We start from the raw sequence: 17,274 nt of genomic DNA, 5'->3' as shown, positions 1-17,274 counted from the left end.
GGATGTTGAGAGTTGGACTATAAAGAAAGCTGAGCGCTGAAGAATTGATGCTTTTGAACTGTGGTGTTGGAGAAGACTCTTGAGAGTCCCTTGGACTGCAAGGAGATCCAAACAGTCCATCCTAAAGGAAATCAGTCCTGGGTGTTCATTGGAAGGACTGATGCTGAAGCTGAAACTCTAAAACTTTGGCTACCTGATGTGAAGAACTGACTCACTGGAACAGACCCTGATGCTGGGAAAGATTGAAGGCGGGAGGAGAAGGGGATGACAGAGGATGAGATGGTTGGATGGCATCACCCACTCAATGGACATGAGTTTGGGTAGACTCCGGGAGTTGGTGATGGACAGGGAGGCCTGGTGTGCCGCAGTCCATGGGGTCGCAAAGGGTCAGACACGATTAAGCGACTGAACTGAACTGAGATCATGAGGTTATAGATTAGGGTGGCTCTAACCCATTATGACTTGTGTGCTTATAAGAAAAGGAAATTAAGACCCAGCACATGCAGAGAGAAGATGACGTGAAGGCACAGGGAGAAGACAGCCATCTATAAGCCAAGGGGAGAGCCTGAAAAATTAAGCCTGCTGATCCCTTGAGCACAGACATCTAGCCTCCAGAACTTCGTGAGAAAATGAATGTTTAAGTCACCTAGTCCAGGGTATTTTGTTATGGCTGGAACATAGGAAATGAACATTTAACAGTAAATTTCCACTACAAAACGAAAGCAGAAAGCCACAGTTCCTGGGTAGTCACACAGGCTGTTTGACCAGTCTGATTGCTTTCCTAAATTCACTAACCCTGAGGTCAGATGACTTCCTGGGATAAAAGCCAGCTTCCTCTTGTTGTTACTTCAGCCCCTGGTCTGCAGACGTTTTCTTCTTCTTCCTCTAACTTCCCCTCCGGTGGCAGAGGAGATAAATATCAGAGAAACGAAAGTCCAGAAAGCTAAGGCTGCCCCTCTCACTTCCTCTCCTCCCGTAACCCAGCACTGCTTTGAATAGGGGCAGTGCCCTGGGGCACCAAGCCGGGGAGAGACGACACTACAGTGCCTCGGAGGCTGCCCTGGCTGGCACAGATAGAGGGTCATGCTTTCACAGAGCCACTTCTGGTCACAGAAAATGCCAGGATGATGGCGCGTGCCCGCCTGGCTGCGGCTCTGATCCCAGCCACGGCCATCCTCTCCTGCCTGAGAACCGAGAGCTGGGACCCTTGCGTACAGGTACGTGGCTTCCCTGAGCTTGGCCTTGCTTCTGAAAAACTGCTCTCTGCTCAGTTTCCCTGTGCTGGGCCCTGGTTAGGTTCATTTGCAAACAGATCAAATTACTTTAAAGTAAGAAACCGCAGGAATCAAATGATTCATGGTTACAGGGCATTAACAGGCAGCCCGAGGCATGTGCCCCACTTAGGAATTACATGGGAACTTTAGGCCACCTGCTTAGAATCCCTATTGTTCCACATCTGGGCTATGTGACTTTGAAGAAGTCCTTAAACCTCTCTGAGACTAGTTTTTACATCAATAAAAGAACCATAGACTTTAATAGAAAGTTTTAAGAAGCCTGCTTCCTGTCATTCCTTTCCGCTGTGGTTTGTACACTGTTTCGAGCTGTTGCTTTGCCCCTTTCAGTATCAGGAAGATTCATTTGTTTGTTTGTTTTTTGTCTCTTAATAGAAAGAACTTTCTATGCAGATTTTGGATTTCTAAATCTAGTCTAGTTCTGTCCAAAAAATGAAAAGAAAAAGAGTTGGCAAAGAAAAGGAGAGACAGAGAGATAAAGACAGAGACAGAGTCATAGAGAAGAACAGGAGACAGGGAAAGATGCAAAACGTCAGCTAATGCAATGCTTTCTTTGCGAAACACCAGCCAGCTGGTTTGTAATCTCATTCAGAAAGGGTCTCCTGTTTTTTCCTCCTGCATGGACTTGACTATTGCTTTGGAAACCCACGGCAGCAGCAAACAGCCACAGAAATGTCCTGGGGTTTAGGGTGTGGCAGAAACTCAAGAAAAGCATAGTCAGAGCCTGGACAGTGAGGACATGGGGGAAATCGTGTCATCTCAAGTCCCCTGTCCCCGCCACTCCCTGCCCACACCCGGCTCACTGTCCTCCTCTCTGTGTCTCTCCTGCTGTTCAATCAGTGCATATAGATCCTCCAATTATGGTCATCGCGGGATAAAATCACAGCTTCTCCTGCCTCCTCCCCTTTCCCATGCCCCAGATGCTCTCATTTTCCAAAACTTGTTCCCTCTGTCCATCACCTCAGCGTACCCTAGGGCAGATCCCCAGTTCCCCTGGCCTTGATGCTTGGACAGTGACCAGTCTCCTGACCCCACAGCCTGCTTCCTTTAATCTAATCTGCTCATATTCATCTGCTGTTTGTTTGTTGTTGTTTTTCGAGATTCAACTCTAAGATATTACTGTCCTTTAGAGCTTTTAATAATTCTCCATCACTGTCAGGGACCTTTTCCTACCATGGTGCCCTTTGCACTTGCGATTGCCTCTAGCTAGAATGAATGCCTTTCCCCCTAGATGAGTGCTGTTCAATGGGTCACATGAAGTTATTTAAATTTAAATAATACATTTAACTAAATTCAACTAAATTTTTATTTAACCACATTAACATAATTTTAACTAGCTAAATTTAAAACGATGTTTTAAACTATGTTCTAGTAGCCATATTAAATAAATTAAAAGTAGGTGAATTTAATTTTAGTAGTATTTTTATTTGACTTTGTTTATTAAAAATACTATTTCAAAATGCAATATATACTAGACAATTAAGATATTTTACGTTTTTTTTCTTTTTGGTACTATGTCCTTGAGTTTTAGCACATATTATACCATTTCTTTTACATTTATTATATTAAACTATCCACATTTCTCATGTTCAATAGCTGTGTGTGGCTTGTGGTTACCCAATTGGACAATACAGCCCTAGATATGTTCATAGCTTAGTCCCTCACTTCATTCAAATTTCTGCTTAAATGTTACCTCCTCTGGGAAGGCTTGCTTGCTTGCCTCATATAAAGCTCCTCACTCCCTGTATTTGCCTTTAATGTCCTATGCTACTTATTTTTATTCATTTAAAAAATATTTATTTGTTTATTTGGCTGCACTGGGTCTTATTTGTGGCATTCAGGATTTTTTAGTTGTGGCTTGCAAACTCTTAATTGCAATACCTGGGATCTAGTTCTCTGACCAGGGGTTGAATCCAGGCCCCTTGCATTGGGAACACAAAGTCCAGTCACGGGACCCCCAGGGAAGTCCTGCTGCTTTACTTTTTTCTCATAGTACACCACTGTGTGTGTGTGTGTGTGTGTGTGTGTGTATACACACACGTGTGAGTGTGTGTGTGTGCACTCAGTTGTGTCCGACTCTTTGCAACCCCATACTCTTTGCAATCCCCTGTCTCTATCTATGGGATTTTCCAGGCAAGAATATTGGAGGGACTTGCCATTTCCTTCTCCAACGGATCTCTCCCAGCCAGAGATCGAACCTGGATCTCATGCAGTGCAGGCGGTTTCTTTATGAACTGAGCCACCAGGGAAGCCCATACATATGCATATATAAAATACATTTAGTGTGTGAATACATATATTTATTGCTCATTATTTGTCTTTATGTTGACATGGTATTTGTAAAAGGGCAAGATCATTGCTGGTTTTACTTGTCACTGTGTCCCAGTGCCTAGCGCATGTGGTTGCTCAATTTGTAGATGTTAAACGACTCACAAGTATCGCCGTAGGACAGAGTATAGGGACCCCGGACCTGGCTCTGGCTCCCCATCTGGTTAGGTTTCATACCCCTGCCACACTCCATGTAAGTGGAGCTAGTTTTCCACCTCTCGGTACTCACACTCTTCCCTCCTTCTTCCTCATTCCACATATCCAAATCTCACTTATCCTTCCAGATTTGCCTTGAAATTTTCCTTTTCTTGGAAGCCTTCTATACAATCTATAGTCTCAGAATCCAGGATTGATATCTACCTTTTCTGAACCAAAGGGAACATTTTCCAAGCCTGGTTTAAGACCCTTTTCGGGAATGAGTTGTGGTCCTACCATAACCCTTACTCTAGATGGGGAGCTGATGGGAGTCTGGAGCCATATCACATTGGTCTTTGTGGTAACCACAGCACTTGATAGCAAATGTCTTCAGTTGGGATTTGAATAAACCTCCATGGAATCAGTTATCCATTCATTTGTTCAACAAATATTTATTGAGCACTAACCATTTTCTGGGCATCTTTCTGAGTGCTGGAGACATAACAGAGAGCTAGATTCTCAAAGTTTACAATCTAGAGAGGGAAACAAGCAGTATGTATGCGACAATCACACAGAAGGCATCATGTTAGATAGTGATGTCTCCCCTGAAGGAGAATAAAAGGAGCTAAGGGATGACCCTGGCCCCACTCCCTATTAGACAGTATGGGCTGTGCAGATGCTCTGAGGAATAACATTTCAGGATCAAGCGAATAAAGTAAAGAGCTGCACTGTGGCCTGTGAGACTTTACACATATTACTTCATCTTGCTGAATTCTTATTCTTTAAAAGGTTTATTTGCAGATTAAATTCAAGTATGTAACATATAAGACCTAAGCCTCATACAGTGGAGAATTAATAATAGCCAATAATAATACATGTTAACAATGTATTGATCACTTACACTGTAATAGGCTTTGAGATAATCTCTTTAAAAACCTTATCTCATTAATCCTTTTAACAGATTCTATGCGTTTTAAACTGAAAACCAAAATTAGCTGGCTTAAGCAGAGAATTTTGTTGAAGAATCAGAGAATAAGGAAACTAAATGGGAAGTTGGAGAACAAGGCTTACAAAGAATTTGGGAATATGTGATAGATATCAGCTTAGGAACCAAGGCAGTATCAAGTGTTAGGTTCCACCACCGGAGTCTGTACACGTCAAATATTTGTCCTCATTTCTACCTCATCTGCTCAAAGGTCAGTGATCCAAGTGAAAGTGAAATTTGTTCAGTTGTGTCCAATTCTTTGTGACCCAGAATTTTCCAGGCCAGAATACTGGAGTTGGTAGCCTTTCCCTTCTCCAGGGGATCTTCCCAATCCAGGGATCGAACCCAGGTCTCCCGCGTTGCAGGCAGGTTCTTTACCAGCTGAGCCACAAGGGAAGCCCAAGAATACTGAAGTGGGTAGCCTATCCCTTCTCCAGCGGACCTTCCTGACCCAGGAATTGAACTGGGGTCTCCTGCATTGCAGGCTGATTCTTAACCAACTGAGCTATGAGTGATCCAAGGGAAAGAGTAAAATTGGCAAAAATTGGGCTATGACCGAGGAAGTGCAGAAGACTTGACTGGAAGTCTCTTTAAACGTGTATACATGAGAGGTATATTTAGAAAAACAATAGCAACAACACAATGCCTTCCTGCAAATCACAGGGAAGAGCTAGGGTGATATCTAGGGCTTTTGGACTCTAGTGCTTCAGATCTTCACCACAAGACTCCATTGCTTCTTGCTGAATGCTGCCATTGAGAGAGTAGAGGTTAAACATCGGGTAGGTGCTTTTCCTTTTCTAATCTAGAGTAAGACCTTTTATAAGAATGAAGTGAGTGGATAAATGAAGGGATAAGTGGATGGATGAACAGATGATCAGGTGACTTATGATTGGATGGATGGATGTTTGAAAGAAGGTTGACTGGTCTCTTTGCTCGTCCCAGTAGCCTCCAAGGCTGTAGTCTAGGAGAGGAGAGTTGCTGGGAAGTCTGCTAAGGTGCATGCAGGAAGACACCGCATCTAATATCTAATCATTTCAGGTTGTTCCTAACATTAGTTACCAATGCATGGAGCTGAATCTCTACAAAATCCCCGACAACATCCCCATATCAACCAAGATGCTGGACCTGAGCTTTAACTACCTGAGACATTTAGGCAGCCATAACTTCTCCAGCTTCCCAGAACTGCAAGTGCTGGATTTATCCAGGTAATGCATGAGTTCTACCACTGTACAAGGAGAAATGTTCATGGTATTGTCATTTCATTCTCAAGTCAGAAAGCCTGATTCATGAGGTCTCCTTTTCATTCACTTAATTATTCACTCAACAGACATCTTACTTATTACATAACTTTGGGCAAGCTATCTCCCTTCTTCAGGTCTCAGCTTTTTTATTTGTGAAAGCAGTTGGATGAGGCAGTTTCTAAGGAAAATTCTATCTCTGATTTTCTCTTAAGTCAGGGGAGTAAACTGACTCAAATTCTTTCATCAGCAAATATTTATTAACTACTTGCTGCTATATGTTGTTCACTCTGCTAGGAAACAAGAATATGTTGATATATAACACACAACCCTAGCTATTCAGGAGGGCATATCCACTTAAAAGAATTAATATGTTAAACCTGAGCATGGTGCTGGGCATATAGTAGGCATTCAATACATGTTACTTGATTCTGATTTTGGATTTTGAACCTGAGATAAAGATAATAATATATAAGAGTAGGTGACAAGTTATTTGAAAACTAGAGAAAATACATTGTGTTGTACAGAAAAGGAGACTTCTATGCAGAGAGCCACTGGGCTTCCCTGATGGCTCAGTGGGCACAGAATCCACCTGCAATGCAGGAGACCTGGGTTCAATCCCTTGCTTGGGAATATTCCCTATGTGGGGGGCACGGCAACCCACTCCAGTATTCTTGCCTGGAGAATCCCCCTGATCAGAGGAGCCTGGTGGGCCATAATCCATGGGGTCGCAAAGAGTTGGACATGAATGAGTGACTAACATACATATGCAGTGAGTAATTAAGACAGAGTTCTTGAATGGAGTTGGATTCAGATAATGTCTAGAATATTGAAAGTGAGGTACAGGATAGGGAATTAGGAAGATACAAGAAAGAGAAAGATGCATGATCAAAGGAAAACATCTGCTGTAAGAATGAACAGTGACTAGTATTTTCTTTCCTGATACAACAAAGTGTATCATTCATTAGAACAGGCGAAGTTATTATCATCATTTTGGGGAGAACTGAGTCTTGTTCCTAAAATATTTACATCATTAGGGACCTTATTTAGAAAAGTAATGCATAATAGACTATAATCTCTATAAGAGTTTGTGAAAAGTGGAGAAACATATGTGACATTTTATTATAGAAACTCTTAATAAAGGATACGAAGATAGTAGATATTTCTGTAGAAGAATGATCATCTGATGTTTTATACTCTAACTTGGATATTGATAAACTACAACAAAGGTAGGAACCAAGCATTTTGAAGGCAGTGACATGGAGCCCCATGGAAGTCAGAATACTTGAGCTGAGTCCTCCTCCAACATTTACTGCCATGTGGCTGGAGGCTTGTCTCTACATTTGACCTAAGTCTCAGTTTCATGTCTGTGACACATAAATGATGAACCTTACACCACAGGGTTAACTGTGATACTGAGAGTAACATGTTATATATATTAAAAACCTTGCAAAGTAGACCTTATAAGTATAAAATACTATTATAGCATTCCATTCGTTTCTAAATTTCAGTTTTCTGAGTAAGAATTTTGTCAAGAACTGTACCAAATTGAGGTAGCCAGACCAATATTCTTTAATTTTAAAGAAAAATGGTTTCTCATCAGCGTCCCTTAAAATTGATCTTCGACCCACCATGTACCCAAGGAACTGCCCTCAGAAGCTTTAAATATGTTCCTAGAGAGAGGCTAGTTCCCTCTCCTGGTTAGTAGGAGGAGATGCTAGATCAAGATAAGGACAGATTATGGTGCAATAGACGCTCTGCCTTTTCACCTCACTTCACAGTGTCTTCAGGTACCGTCAATAACTCTACTTATTTCCAATGGATGTTTTCGTGATAGACCAGCCAGCCTTTTGTCCCTATGGAAATCTACTGATACATTTTTTTTTTCTTTTTGTAGATGAGCAAACAGAGGCTTGGAGAGTTTAAGTATATATTCACATGGCTTGTTGACAACAGGCCAGAGATTCATATCCACATCCTGCTTCCAAGTTGTATGTTCCCTTCATCTTCATCCTCTGCTTCTCTAAAGTGATATTGTTGTTGTTTGGTCACTAAGTCATGTGCAAGTTTTTATGACCCCACGGACTGGCAGGCTCCTCCATCCATGGGATTTCCCAGGCAAGAAAACTGGAGTGGTTTGGTACTTCCTTCTGCAGGGGCTCTTTCTGACCCAGGGATTAAACCCAGCTCTCCTGCATTGGCAGGCACATTCTTTCTCTTTGAGTCCCCTTATTACATGGGGAATTTTTCTTGAATAGTAAGGATATCTGTGACATTTAGGTATAATTTCTATATCTTTGAAATTGGCATTCAGTGGTCATTTATCATGCCTAGCAATTAACAACTATCTATCTCATCTTACCAGTTGGATATATAATCACAATTATGTGTTTCAGGAAATGGCTAAAGTTGATCTGAGGTTCAGTCTTCAGGGGCCCCAATCATTCATCTTTAACTGATTTTCCTCTGTTGGATGGACTGCCTCTGCTTAGCATGTGTGCCTCGTGTGATACAAAAGATTGTCATGGGCTAGTGTGACAGTACCAAATTTGCCGGACTTCTTTGTTTCATCTGCCTTGCTGGATATTTTTGCTTATGCACCATTATATAGCATTGTTATATCTGTATGGAGACCTAGATGACTGGGTTGATATTTCATTTTGGTTTCCTATTCAGCAGAAATATTATATAATCTGTATCTCTTTTTCTTGTAGATGTGAAATTAAGATTATTGAAGATGACACATTTCAGGGCCTAAACCACCTCTCCACCTTGATACTGACGGGAAACCCTATCCAGAGTTTAGCCTGGGGAGCCTTTTCTGGGCTATCAAGTTTACAGAAGCTGGTGGCCGTGGAGACAAACCTAGTCTCTCTAAATGACTTCCCCATTGGACATCTCAAAACCTTGAAAGAGCTTAATGTGGCTCACAATTTTATCCATTCCTTCAAGTTACCTGAATATTTTTCTAACCTGCCCAACCTGGAGCACTTGGATCTTTCTAACAACAAAATCCAAAATATTTATTATGAAGATGTGAAAGTTCTACATCAAATGCCCCTACTCAACCTCTCTTTAGATTTGTCCTTGAACCCTTTAGACTTTATTGAACCAGGTACCTTTAAAGAAATTAAGCTCAATGGATTGACTCTGCGAAGTAATTTTAACAGTTCACATGTCATGAAAACCTGTATTCAAGGTCTGGCTGGTTTAAAAACCAACCGGCTGGTTTTGGGAGAATTTAAAAATGAAAGGAAGTTGCAAAGATTTGACAGATCTTTCCTGGAGGGACTGTGCAACCTGACCATTGAACAATTCCGGATAGCGTACTTGGACAAATTCTCAGGGGACGATACAGACTTATTTAATTGTTTGGCAAATGTTTCCGTGATTTCTCTGTTGAGTATATCTTTAGGAAGTCTACAAGCCCTTCTTAAAGATTTTAGATGGCAACACTTAGAAATTATTAACTGTGACTTTGACAAGTTTCCTGCATTGAAGCTCAGTTCTCTCAAAAAGTTTGTTTTCACAGACAACAAAGATATAAGCACTTTTACTGAGTTTCAGCTACCGAGCCTTCAGTATCTAGATCTCAAAAGAAATCACTTGAGTTTCAAGGGTTGCTGTTCTCACACTGATTTTGGGACAACCAACCTGAAGCATTTAGATCTGAGCTTCAATGATGTCATTACCTTAGGTTCAAACTTCATGGGCTTAGAGCAACTAGAACACCTGGATTTTCAGCATTCCACTCTGAAACAGATCAATGCTTTTTCAGCATTCCTATCACTCAGAAACCTCCGCTACCTTGATATTTCTTATACCAACATCCGCATTGTCTTCCATGGCATCTTTACTGGCTTAGTCAGTCTGCAAACCTTGAAAATGGCAGGCAACTCTTTTCAGAACAACTTGCTCCCTGACATCTTCACAGAACTGACTAACTTAACCGTCTTGGACCTCTCTAAGTGTCAACTGGAACAGGTAGCCCAGACAGCATTTCACTCCCTCTCTAGCCTTCAGGTGCTGAATATGAGTCACAACAAACTCTTGTCATTGGATACATTTCTTTATGAACCACTCCACTCGCTCCGGATCCTAGACTGCAGTTTCAACCGTATCATGGCCTCTAAGGAGCAAGAACTACAGAATTTGCCAAGGAGCCTCACTTGGCTAAATCTTACTCAGAATGCATTTGCTTGTGTTTGTGAACATCAGAGTTTCCTGCAGTGGGTCAAGGACCAGAGGCAGCTCTTGGTGGGAGCTGAGCAAATGATGTGTGCAGAGCCTTTAGATATGGAGGACATGCCAGTGCTTAGTTTCAGGAATGCCACTTGTCAGCTGAGCAAGACGATCATCAGTGTGTCGGTGGTCACTGTGCTCCTGGTGTCTGTGGTAGGAATCCTAGTCTACAAGTTCTATTTCCACCTGATGCTTCTTGCTGGCTGCAAAAAGTATGGCAGGGGCGAGAGCACCTATGATGCCTTTGTCATCTACTCGAGCCAGGATGAAGACTGGGTGCGGAATGAACTGGTAAAGAACTTGGAGGAGGGCGTGCCCCCCTTTCAGCTCTGCCTTCACTACAGGGACTTTATTCCTGGGGTGGCCATCGCCGCCAATATCATCCAGGAGGGTTTCCACAAAAGCCGTAAGGTTATTGTCGTGGTGTCCCAGCACTTCATCCAGAGCCGATGGTGTATCTTCGAGTATGAGATTGCCCAGACCTGGCAGTTTCTGAGCAGCCGTGCTGGCATCATCTTCATCGTCCTGCAGAAGCTGGAGAAGTCTCTCCTGCGGCAGCAGGTGGAGCTCTATCGCCTTCTGAGCAGGAACACCTACCTGGAGTGGGAGGACAGTGTCCTGGGGCGGCATGTCTTCTGGAGAAGACTCAGAAAAGCCTTGCTGGCTGGTAAACCCCAGAGTCCAGAAGGAACAGCAGATGCAGAAACCAACCCGCAAGAAGCGACAACCTCCACCTGAGGAGGAGAATCCCCTGATGTGCTTCTTTCCCAGATGGATGCAGGGCGTGTTCAGTTAACAAGTAAATGCCGCCATGTACCAAGCATTGTGCTAAAGACTGGTGATTCAGTGGTACGCGAGCCCTATAGGACTGCCAGCCTCGTGGAGCTTACAGTGTAGAGGGAATAAATACTGTGCTAAAATACAGAACTTCCCGGGGGATGTTTCAACCAACTCAGCTAAGGAGTCCAGGGCAGGGAAAGTCAACTAAACTCTTACCCCATCAAACTGAATTAGAGCTAAGAGACTGGGCCTCTGTGAGAGTAAAAAAGGACAGACTTCTTCTCCTGAGTCCTTCAAGTAGAAACCGCCTCAGGTTATATGTTTTAGCCATGTTAAAACAAGGTGTTTTTGGTCGTTTTGATTGATCTAGGTCTTGGCTCACTTTTCCTTTTTCTATTGGATACAGTTTAAATTCTACTTTCTGACCCAGAAGACTCCTGATTCAGATTCCCCTCCACTTTATGTCAATTCACAAATGTCCTGGTTATCCTTTAGCATGTTCTATTTATTAACTATTAGGTCCTGATATATTTTTGTCTTTATAAATCCAGTTCTCATTTTCCACGTCTTCTCTATCAACCCATACCATAAATAAAACTCTTAGAGACATGCTGGACATATCCATATATAACTACTATCTTTTGAGGAAATATGTAAAATACAGTCTATCATTTTGTCACTTGATGTCATTCTGAAGTTACTACCTAGTAAGTTATGACTGTCCTGAAGGTAGTATCAAAATAATTTGGTTGAAAGTGGCACTTATTGTAATAGAGGGAAATAGGTCCAACTTCCTGGCCTCATAATGAGAAATTCAGGTTAGAGGCAGGGTAAGAGGTGGGGTGACCTTTGGAGGTCAGTTTTTTTCAATGACCCCAGAAACATGTGGGCTGATAGAGCTGGGGTGACCACATAATGAGAATTGCAGCAAAATTTTTCTTGTGCAGCAAGTGGGTTTTATTTGATAGACGATTGAATTTTTCAAGGTATTTTGAAATGGTTTGAGGTGGGGAGCCTGCCTTGTTCTTTCCTGTTGGGTGTCTCTCCATGACCATATTTAGGAAAGAGCTGATGTAATTTTTGAGAAAATAATGTCCCCGAGGTTACTGTGGGTCATGTTAAGGTGAATTCTTAGAAAAGCACACTCATCCAGCTTCGTCAGCGTGGTGCAAAGAAAGGGCAAAGAGGACGTGTGGAAAATACAGTTGTCAAAACTGAAATATATGGCCACATGAGGAATGTGTTTGTGACTGAGTGTTCCAGAGGGTATTTTGGTCGGAGCACGGTTGAAGTTGCTGAGCGTGCCTGAGTGTGTGTATAGGTCTCATGTGCCAGTGAAAGTGGGCACATGTGTTTGACCACATGCCTCTACGTGTTCCTGTTCATGTTTGTGTGATCATATCTCCGTGGAAGAAAGTGTGATTACATTGTAAGGGGAGTATTTGTACTGATGTTGATGTCTCAGCTGTTTGACTTAGGTCCTCTCTCTGTTGTTGGCATGTGATTTCTCATATACAGATGTCTGTGTTAGATTCTCAGTATGCTTGAAGGCGTGGGTTTTTATGTGTGTCTAGGCTATATGTAAGTGTGTATGTTCATATTTAAGTGTGCATTTTGTATCTGTGTATTACTTCAAGCACATATATGACTCCAAGGAGGAAAATCAAAACCCAAGTGGAATATTTCCTGCATACAAGTCTGTCACTGGCCTTATTCCTACCATTCCTCTCTCCCTACTTTGAATTGTGAAAACTTCAGGTGAAGTAGGCAAGAAAGGAAAGAAATGATATGACAGAAACATAAGGGAAAGAAAGAGGAAATTTAGTCTTAGGACAGGTTCTTTCCAGCCATTTAAATTCTCTGGATTAAAGAGAGATGAAGGGTGGAATAGAAAGAAAAGAAAAATTAATACTAATGTCTCAAATTTGTATAATATCCTATGTCTTAGGATATATTTGCACAATTATAACCACATTTGAATTTCTTATGATGCAAGTGGGGTAGCAGATAAAGAAGTAGTTTCACCATTTTACTGGTGTAAAACCAGAAGTTCAAGGAAGTATATTTATTAGGCCACAGAGTAAAGTGGCAGGGCCTGAACTGGGCTTTCAGCTGACACTGGGCAGCTTACTTTCCACTGCTTCATGCTTTAAGCTCACAAAACAGGAAGTGAAACTCCTGAACTTCTCTTTGTGGTTGACAGTAGTCAAGGGTTTTTCACTGAAACCATGAATCATTAGGTAAATACATATGCATACATACATTATGTATATATATACTGAGTGATTTATTTATAATAACTTTCTTTCCATAAAGGGAATGAGGGAGATTAAAAAAAAATACTATATGTGGACAAGTGTAGTTAGCTGGAACTAGAAAATCTTGATGAAGAACAGAAGAGGAAAAAAAAAAACCACTTAGAGTAAACTTTAGCATGGTGGTTCCCTGTCCTGACTCCAAAGAGACTGCCTCTGTTGTTTGGGATAGCGTAGCTTTGGAGAAAGCCAAAACTCCCAGTCCCCACTCACCTTCTAGACCTTAGATTTACTTCCCTGAGAGTCCAGTTAATTCAAATATAAAAAGAGGGTAGACTATTACTTTGCAAAACTCTTATATTAAAAATAGTACTTGTTCAATACAAACAGCACTTTCTAGGGGTGTACACCTCCAGGGGGCTTCCATGGTGGCTCAGTGGTGAAGAAACTGCCGACAATGTGGGAGACGGGGGTTCAGTCCCTGGCTTGGGAAGATCCCCTGGAGAAGGGAACGGCAACCCACTCCAGTATTCTTGCCTGGAAAATCCCATGGACAGAGGAGCTTGTTGGTCTCCAGTCCATGGGGTCGCAAAAGAGTCAGGCATGGCTTAGCAATCAAACAAGAGCAATCCCCTGGGACTCGATGAAAAGGCCACAGGGAGAAACACTGAGTGAGTGGTCTCCTCAGTTATACCATCTTACCGATTGGTGTTTTCCCAACCTGGGAGACCACAGGAGGACTGGAAGTGTAACTAGGCAGCTTTCCTCTGTCTCAGCCTCCACCCACAGGGTTCTCAGAACCCCTGCTTCCTTCTGGACTCTATACCCTCTCTAGACATCACCAGCAGGTTCTGGGGTGGTGGTTGTTGGGGGAAGTCTTCCAGGAACTCACAGGAACCCTTGCAAGAATGACTGGGATGAACAGTGTATCTCTTGATCTTTTGCTTCCCTAGCCCTGAGCTCAATGGCAGTCACATAACAGACGTATTACACCTTCTTATTTGAAGAACTGATGAATGAGCAAAGGATCATCTCTGCAGCAGATGATGGCCTCTGTTCTTCCCACTCAAGGTTGCCAGATCCCAGAGCACAGTTCTCTGTTGCCCATGCAGTCTCTGGGGCTCCAGAATTCCACTCCCTACCCCGCACGGATGTTCTCAATCACCTCCTCCACTTGGCTCCTTAACTCCAAATATTCCAAAGACTTTGCAGAAGGGGAATAGAGAACTTCTCTAATAATAATTATTCTTTGTGGATATTTTTAAGCCCTATTCTGTTGTTCTATCTATGACATCAAATTTTGGGTCCCTACTCTGTCTGTCCCTACCATGTCTATTAGATGGGCACTAATAATATCAGCATTGTCACCCATTAGGAGATGAAGGCTCTGTAACTAACTCAAGTCCCACAGGTAGAAAACGGCAGAGCTTGGATTTAAACACAACAGACCTTTCAGTCTATTCTTAGGACACCTCTGTGTTCAGGTGGGACCTTCCAGGAACCTGGTGGTGATTTCTGAAAAAGTAACAGAGTCCAGAAGGAGGCTTGGGTTCTGACAATCCCACGGATGGAGACCAAGTAAAAAAGAAACTCCCTGATTAGAATTAGCTCACTTGCGGTTCCACTGGTTGGCCAGGGCTCAACACCAGAATCCAGATATGATGGTTAAACCAAAGGGTGTGCGATGGGCTGAAAAATGAGCTGTGCGAGAGACGTGAGGCAGTGCTTGAAATCAACCACTTCCTCCAACCATGATGGACTAAGCCTTTCCCACTTTGTCTATCTTTCCTGATGGAATGAATTCTTCTCCATGAGGCTTTCAGAACTTTAATGTATATAGGTCTTTTCAAATGGCCTTCCAGATAGGTGCAACTGCTTCTGTATTTATAGCACTTCCCCACCAAGCTGTGTTCAGAGAGCCTCTCTGCCACAAGGTTTCAAATAAGGCTATTCCCTTCTGTCCCTTCATTAAATGGCAGGGATGTGTCACTGGAAATCAATGCAATAAGGAGATTGAGCTGGTATAGTCTGAGTACATCAACTTTAGCAATGCACCCTAGCACAGGATTTCAGTTGGACTGTCAGGAGGAGGAGGAGCAACAAAGCATGCCCCTTGGACTAATTTTCCTAGCGGCACCATGAGTCTCACTTCTTTTAGGTTGTTTAATGAGAGGCGCAAATAACTGATAATTTGGGCTTAGAAATTTCAGCCTAGTAACTAGTATGTCAATAGTCTATTTTGCTAAATGAAGAATACAGATGCTATGAAAATCATGAGTGGCTAGAAAATTTGGCTTTCATTTTCTTCCAAGGGAATATTCTAGCCATTATTGCTAAATATGGGGGGGGGGGCAGGTTAAAAGAAAAAAAAAAAAAACTGGACTTCTTTATGTGGTTACTAGTCTAACAGATGCATACAGATGGGTTTGAATCCTGGTCCTGCTGCACCTTTATGATATTATTTTGGAAGAGTTTCTTAAACTCTCTAATTTCACTTTGTTTCCTTGAATAGGAAGGGTAAACCTCTCTGATACTCTAGGATGACTACAGAGATAAAATAGAGAGGGCAAGGGAGATGGGGCACAGCTCTAAATTTACCCGCTTGAAGGGGCTATCTTAAGAATGAGAAAGAGGACTTTCCTGGTGGTCCAGGTGTTAAGAATCCATCAGCTAATTCAGGGGACATGGGTTCGATCCCTGGTCTAGGAAGATTCCATATGCTGTGGGGCAACTCAGCCCGTGTGCCACAACTCCTGGGCCCACAGGCCCCACAGCCATGAGCCACAACAAGAGAGCCGCCAGGATGAGAAGCCCGTGCACCAGAACTGGAGCGTAGCCCCCATTCACTGCAACAAGAGAGAGCCTGCAGGCAGCAACCTAGACCCGGCACCACCAAAAATAAATACATAAACAAAATTTGTTTTTAAGTGATAAAGATTCCAAGCCTGGCCTGAAGCTGACTTAGAAACCTGGAACTTTCAAAGTCTCTAGGAGGCTCATACTCAGGGATTTGACCTTCAGGGAGGGAGAATGGAAAGAGATGACAGGGTCCTCATTCTGAAAAACACACTGAATTATCAGATATCACTGCTAGGACTTAAAAAGAGGCAAAAGCCAGACCCTGTTCATCAGAACAGAATCCTGATTCAGTGGATGGTGAACTTCCTGGGGAAGTAGAAACCAAGATCTGGGCCGGGCTCGTCATTTACTTGTTGTGTGATTCTGGGCAATTCATTCAAGTGTCTGAAAGCTCAGATTTCCATACATAAAATGGGAGTGACACTATCTTCTTGGCAGACTTTACTGGGCTATTCAGTTCAGTTCAATCACTCAGTCATGTCTGACTCTTTGCGACCCCATGGACTGCAGCACGCCAGGCCTCCGTGTCCATCACCAACTCCCGGAGTTCACCCAAACCCATATCCATTGAGTCGGTGATGTCATCCAACCATCTCTTCCTCTGTCGTCCCCTTCTCCTCCTGCCCTCAATCTTTCCCAGCATCAGGGTCTTTTCAAATGAGTCAGCTCTGTGCATCAGGTGGCCAAAGTATTGGAGCTTTAGCTTCAACATCAGTCCTTCCAATGAACACCCAGGACTGATCTCCTTTAAGGATGGACAGGTTGGATCTCTTTCCAGTCCAAGGGACTCTTAAGAGTCTTCTCCAACACCGCAGTTCAAAAGCTATTATGACGATGCTAATAAAAATAACAATAGTTACCTCCAACTGAGCAATTATTCTGTGCAAGGGCCTTTTAGATACTATCGCATTTACTTTGTCATATCAATTAATTAGAAAAATACTAATTATTTCCAGCTGATAGATGAGGAGACTGACACTTCATTCTATAAAGTGCCCAAGGTCACCTGTTAATGAAGGGCAGTTCTGAGGTTAGGATCTAAGACGACTTCACTCCATCGCCAGTATTGTATTCAACACTGTCCTATGCAAAGTACACCCTCCTCCCACAGAAGTGCATAAAACCTCCTATCTCATCATCACAATTTTGATTAGTGTTGA

The 17,274-nt window shown here is 42.6% G+C and overlaps 1 protein-coding gene across 2 annotated transcripts; it reads left to right on the top strand.

Annotated features, from left to right (window-relative positions):
• The first annotated feature begins 654 nt into the window (after positions 1-654).
• TLR4 (toll-like receptor 4) lies at positions 655-12,239 on the top strand. 2 transcript variants are annotated; one of them, XM_010848431.1, is made up of 3 exons: positions 655-1,217; positions 5,779-5,945; positions 8,693-12,239. In XM_010848431.1, exons 1-3 carry the CDS (start codon positions 1,125-1,127, stop codon positions 10,956-10,958), a joined length of 2,526 nt encoding a protein of 841 aa, XP_010846733.1. In that variant the 5' UTR covers positions 655-1,124; the 3' UTR covers positions 10,959-12,239. The 2 variants fall into 2 exon arrangements, with proteins under 2 accessions (XP_010846733.1, XP_010846734.1); XM_010848432.1 differs by lacking the exon at positions 5,779-5,945 and having other exon boundaries at positions 811-1,217.
• Positions 12,240-17,274: the final 5,035 nt, after the last annotated feature.

Source organism: Bison bison, unplaced genomic scaffold, assembly GCF_000754665.1.
Source record: "Bison bison bison isolate TAMUID 2011002044 unplaced genomic scaffold, Bison_UMD1.0 scf7180017864266, whole genome shotgun sequence".
In the NCBI taxonomy this organism is placed as follows: Eukaryota; Metazoa; Chordata; class Mammalia; order Artiodactyla; family Bovidae; genus Bison; species Bison bison.
Note: the sequence above shows the minus strand (reverse complement) of the source record. Positions and strands in the feature narration are given on the sequence as shown.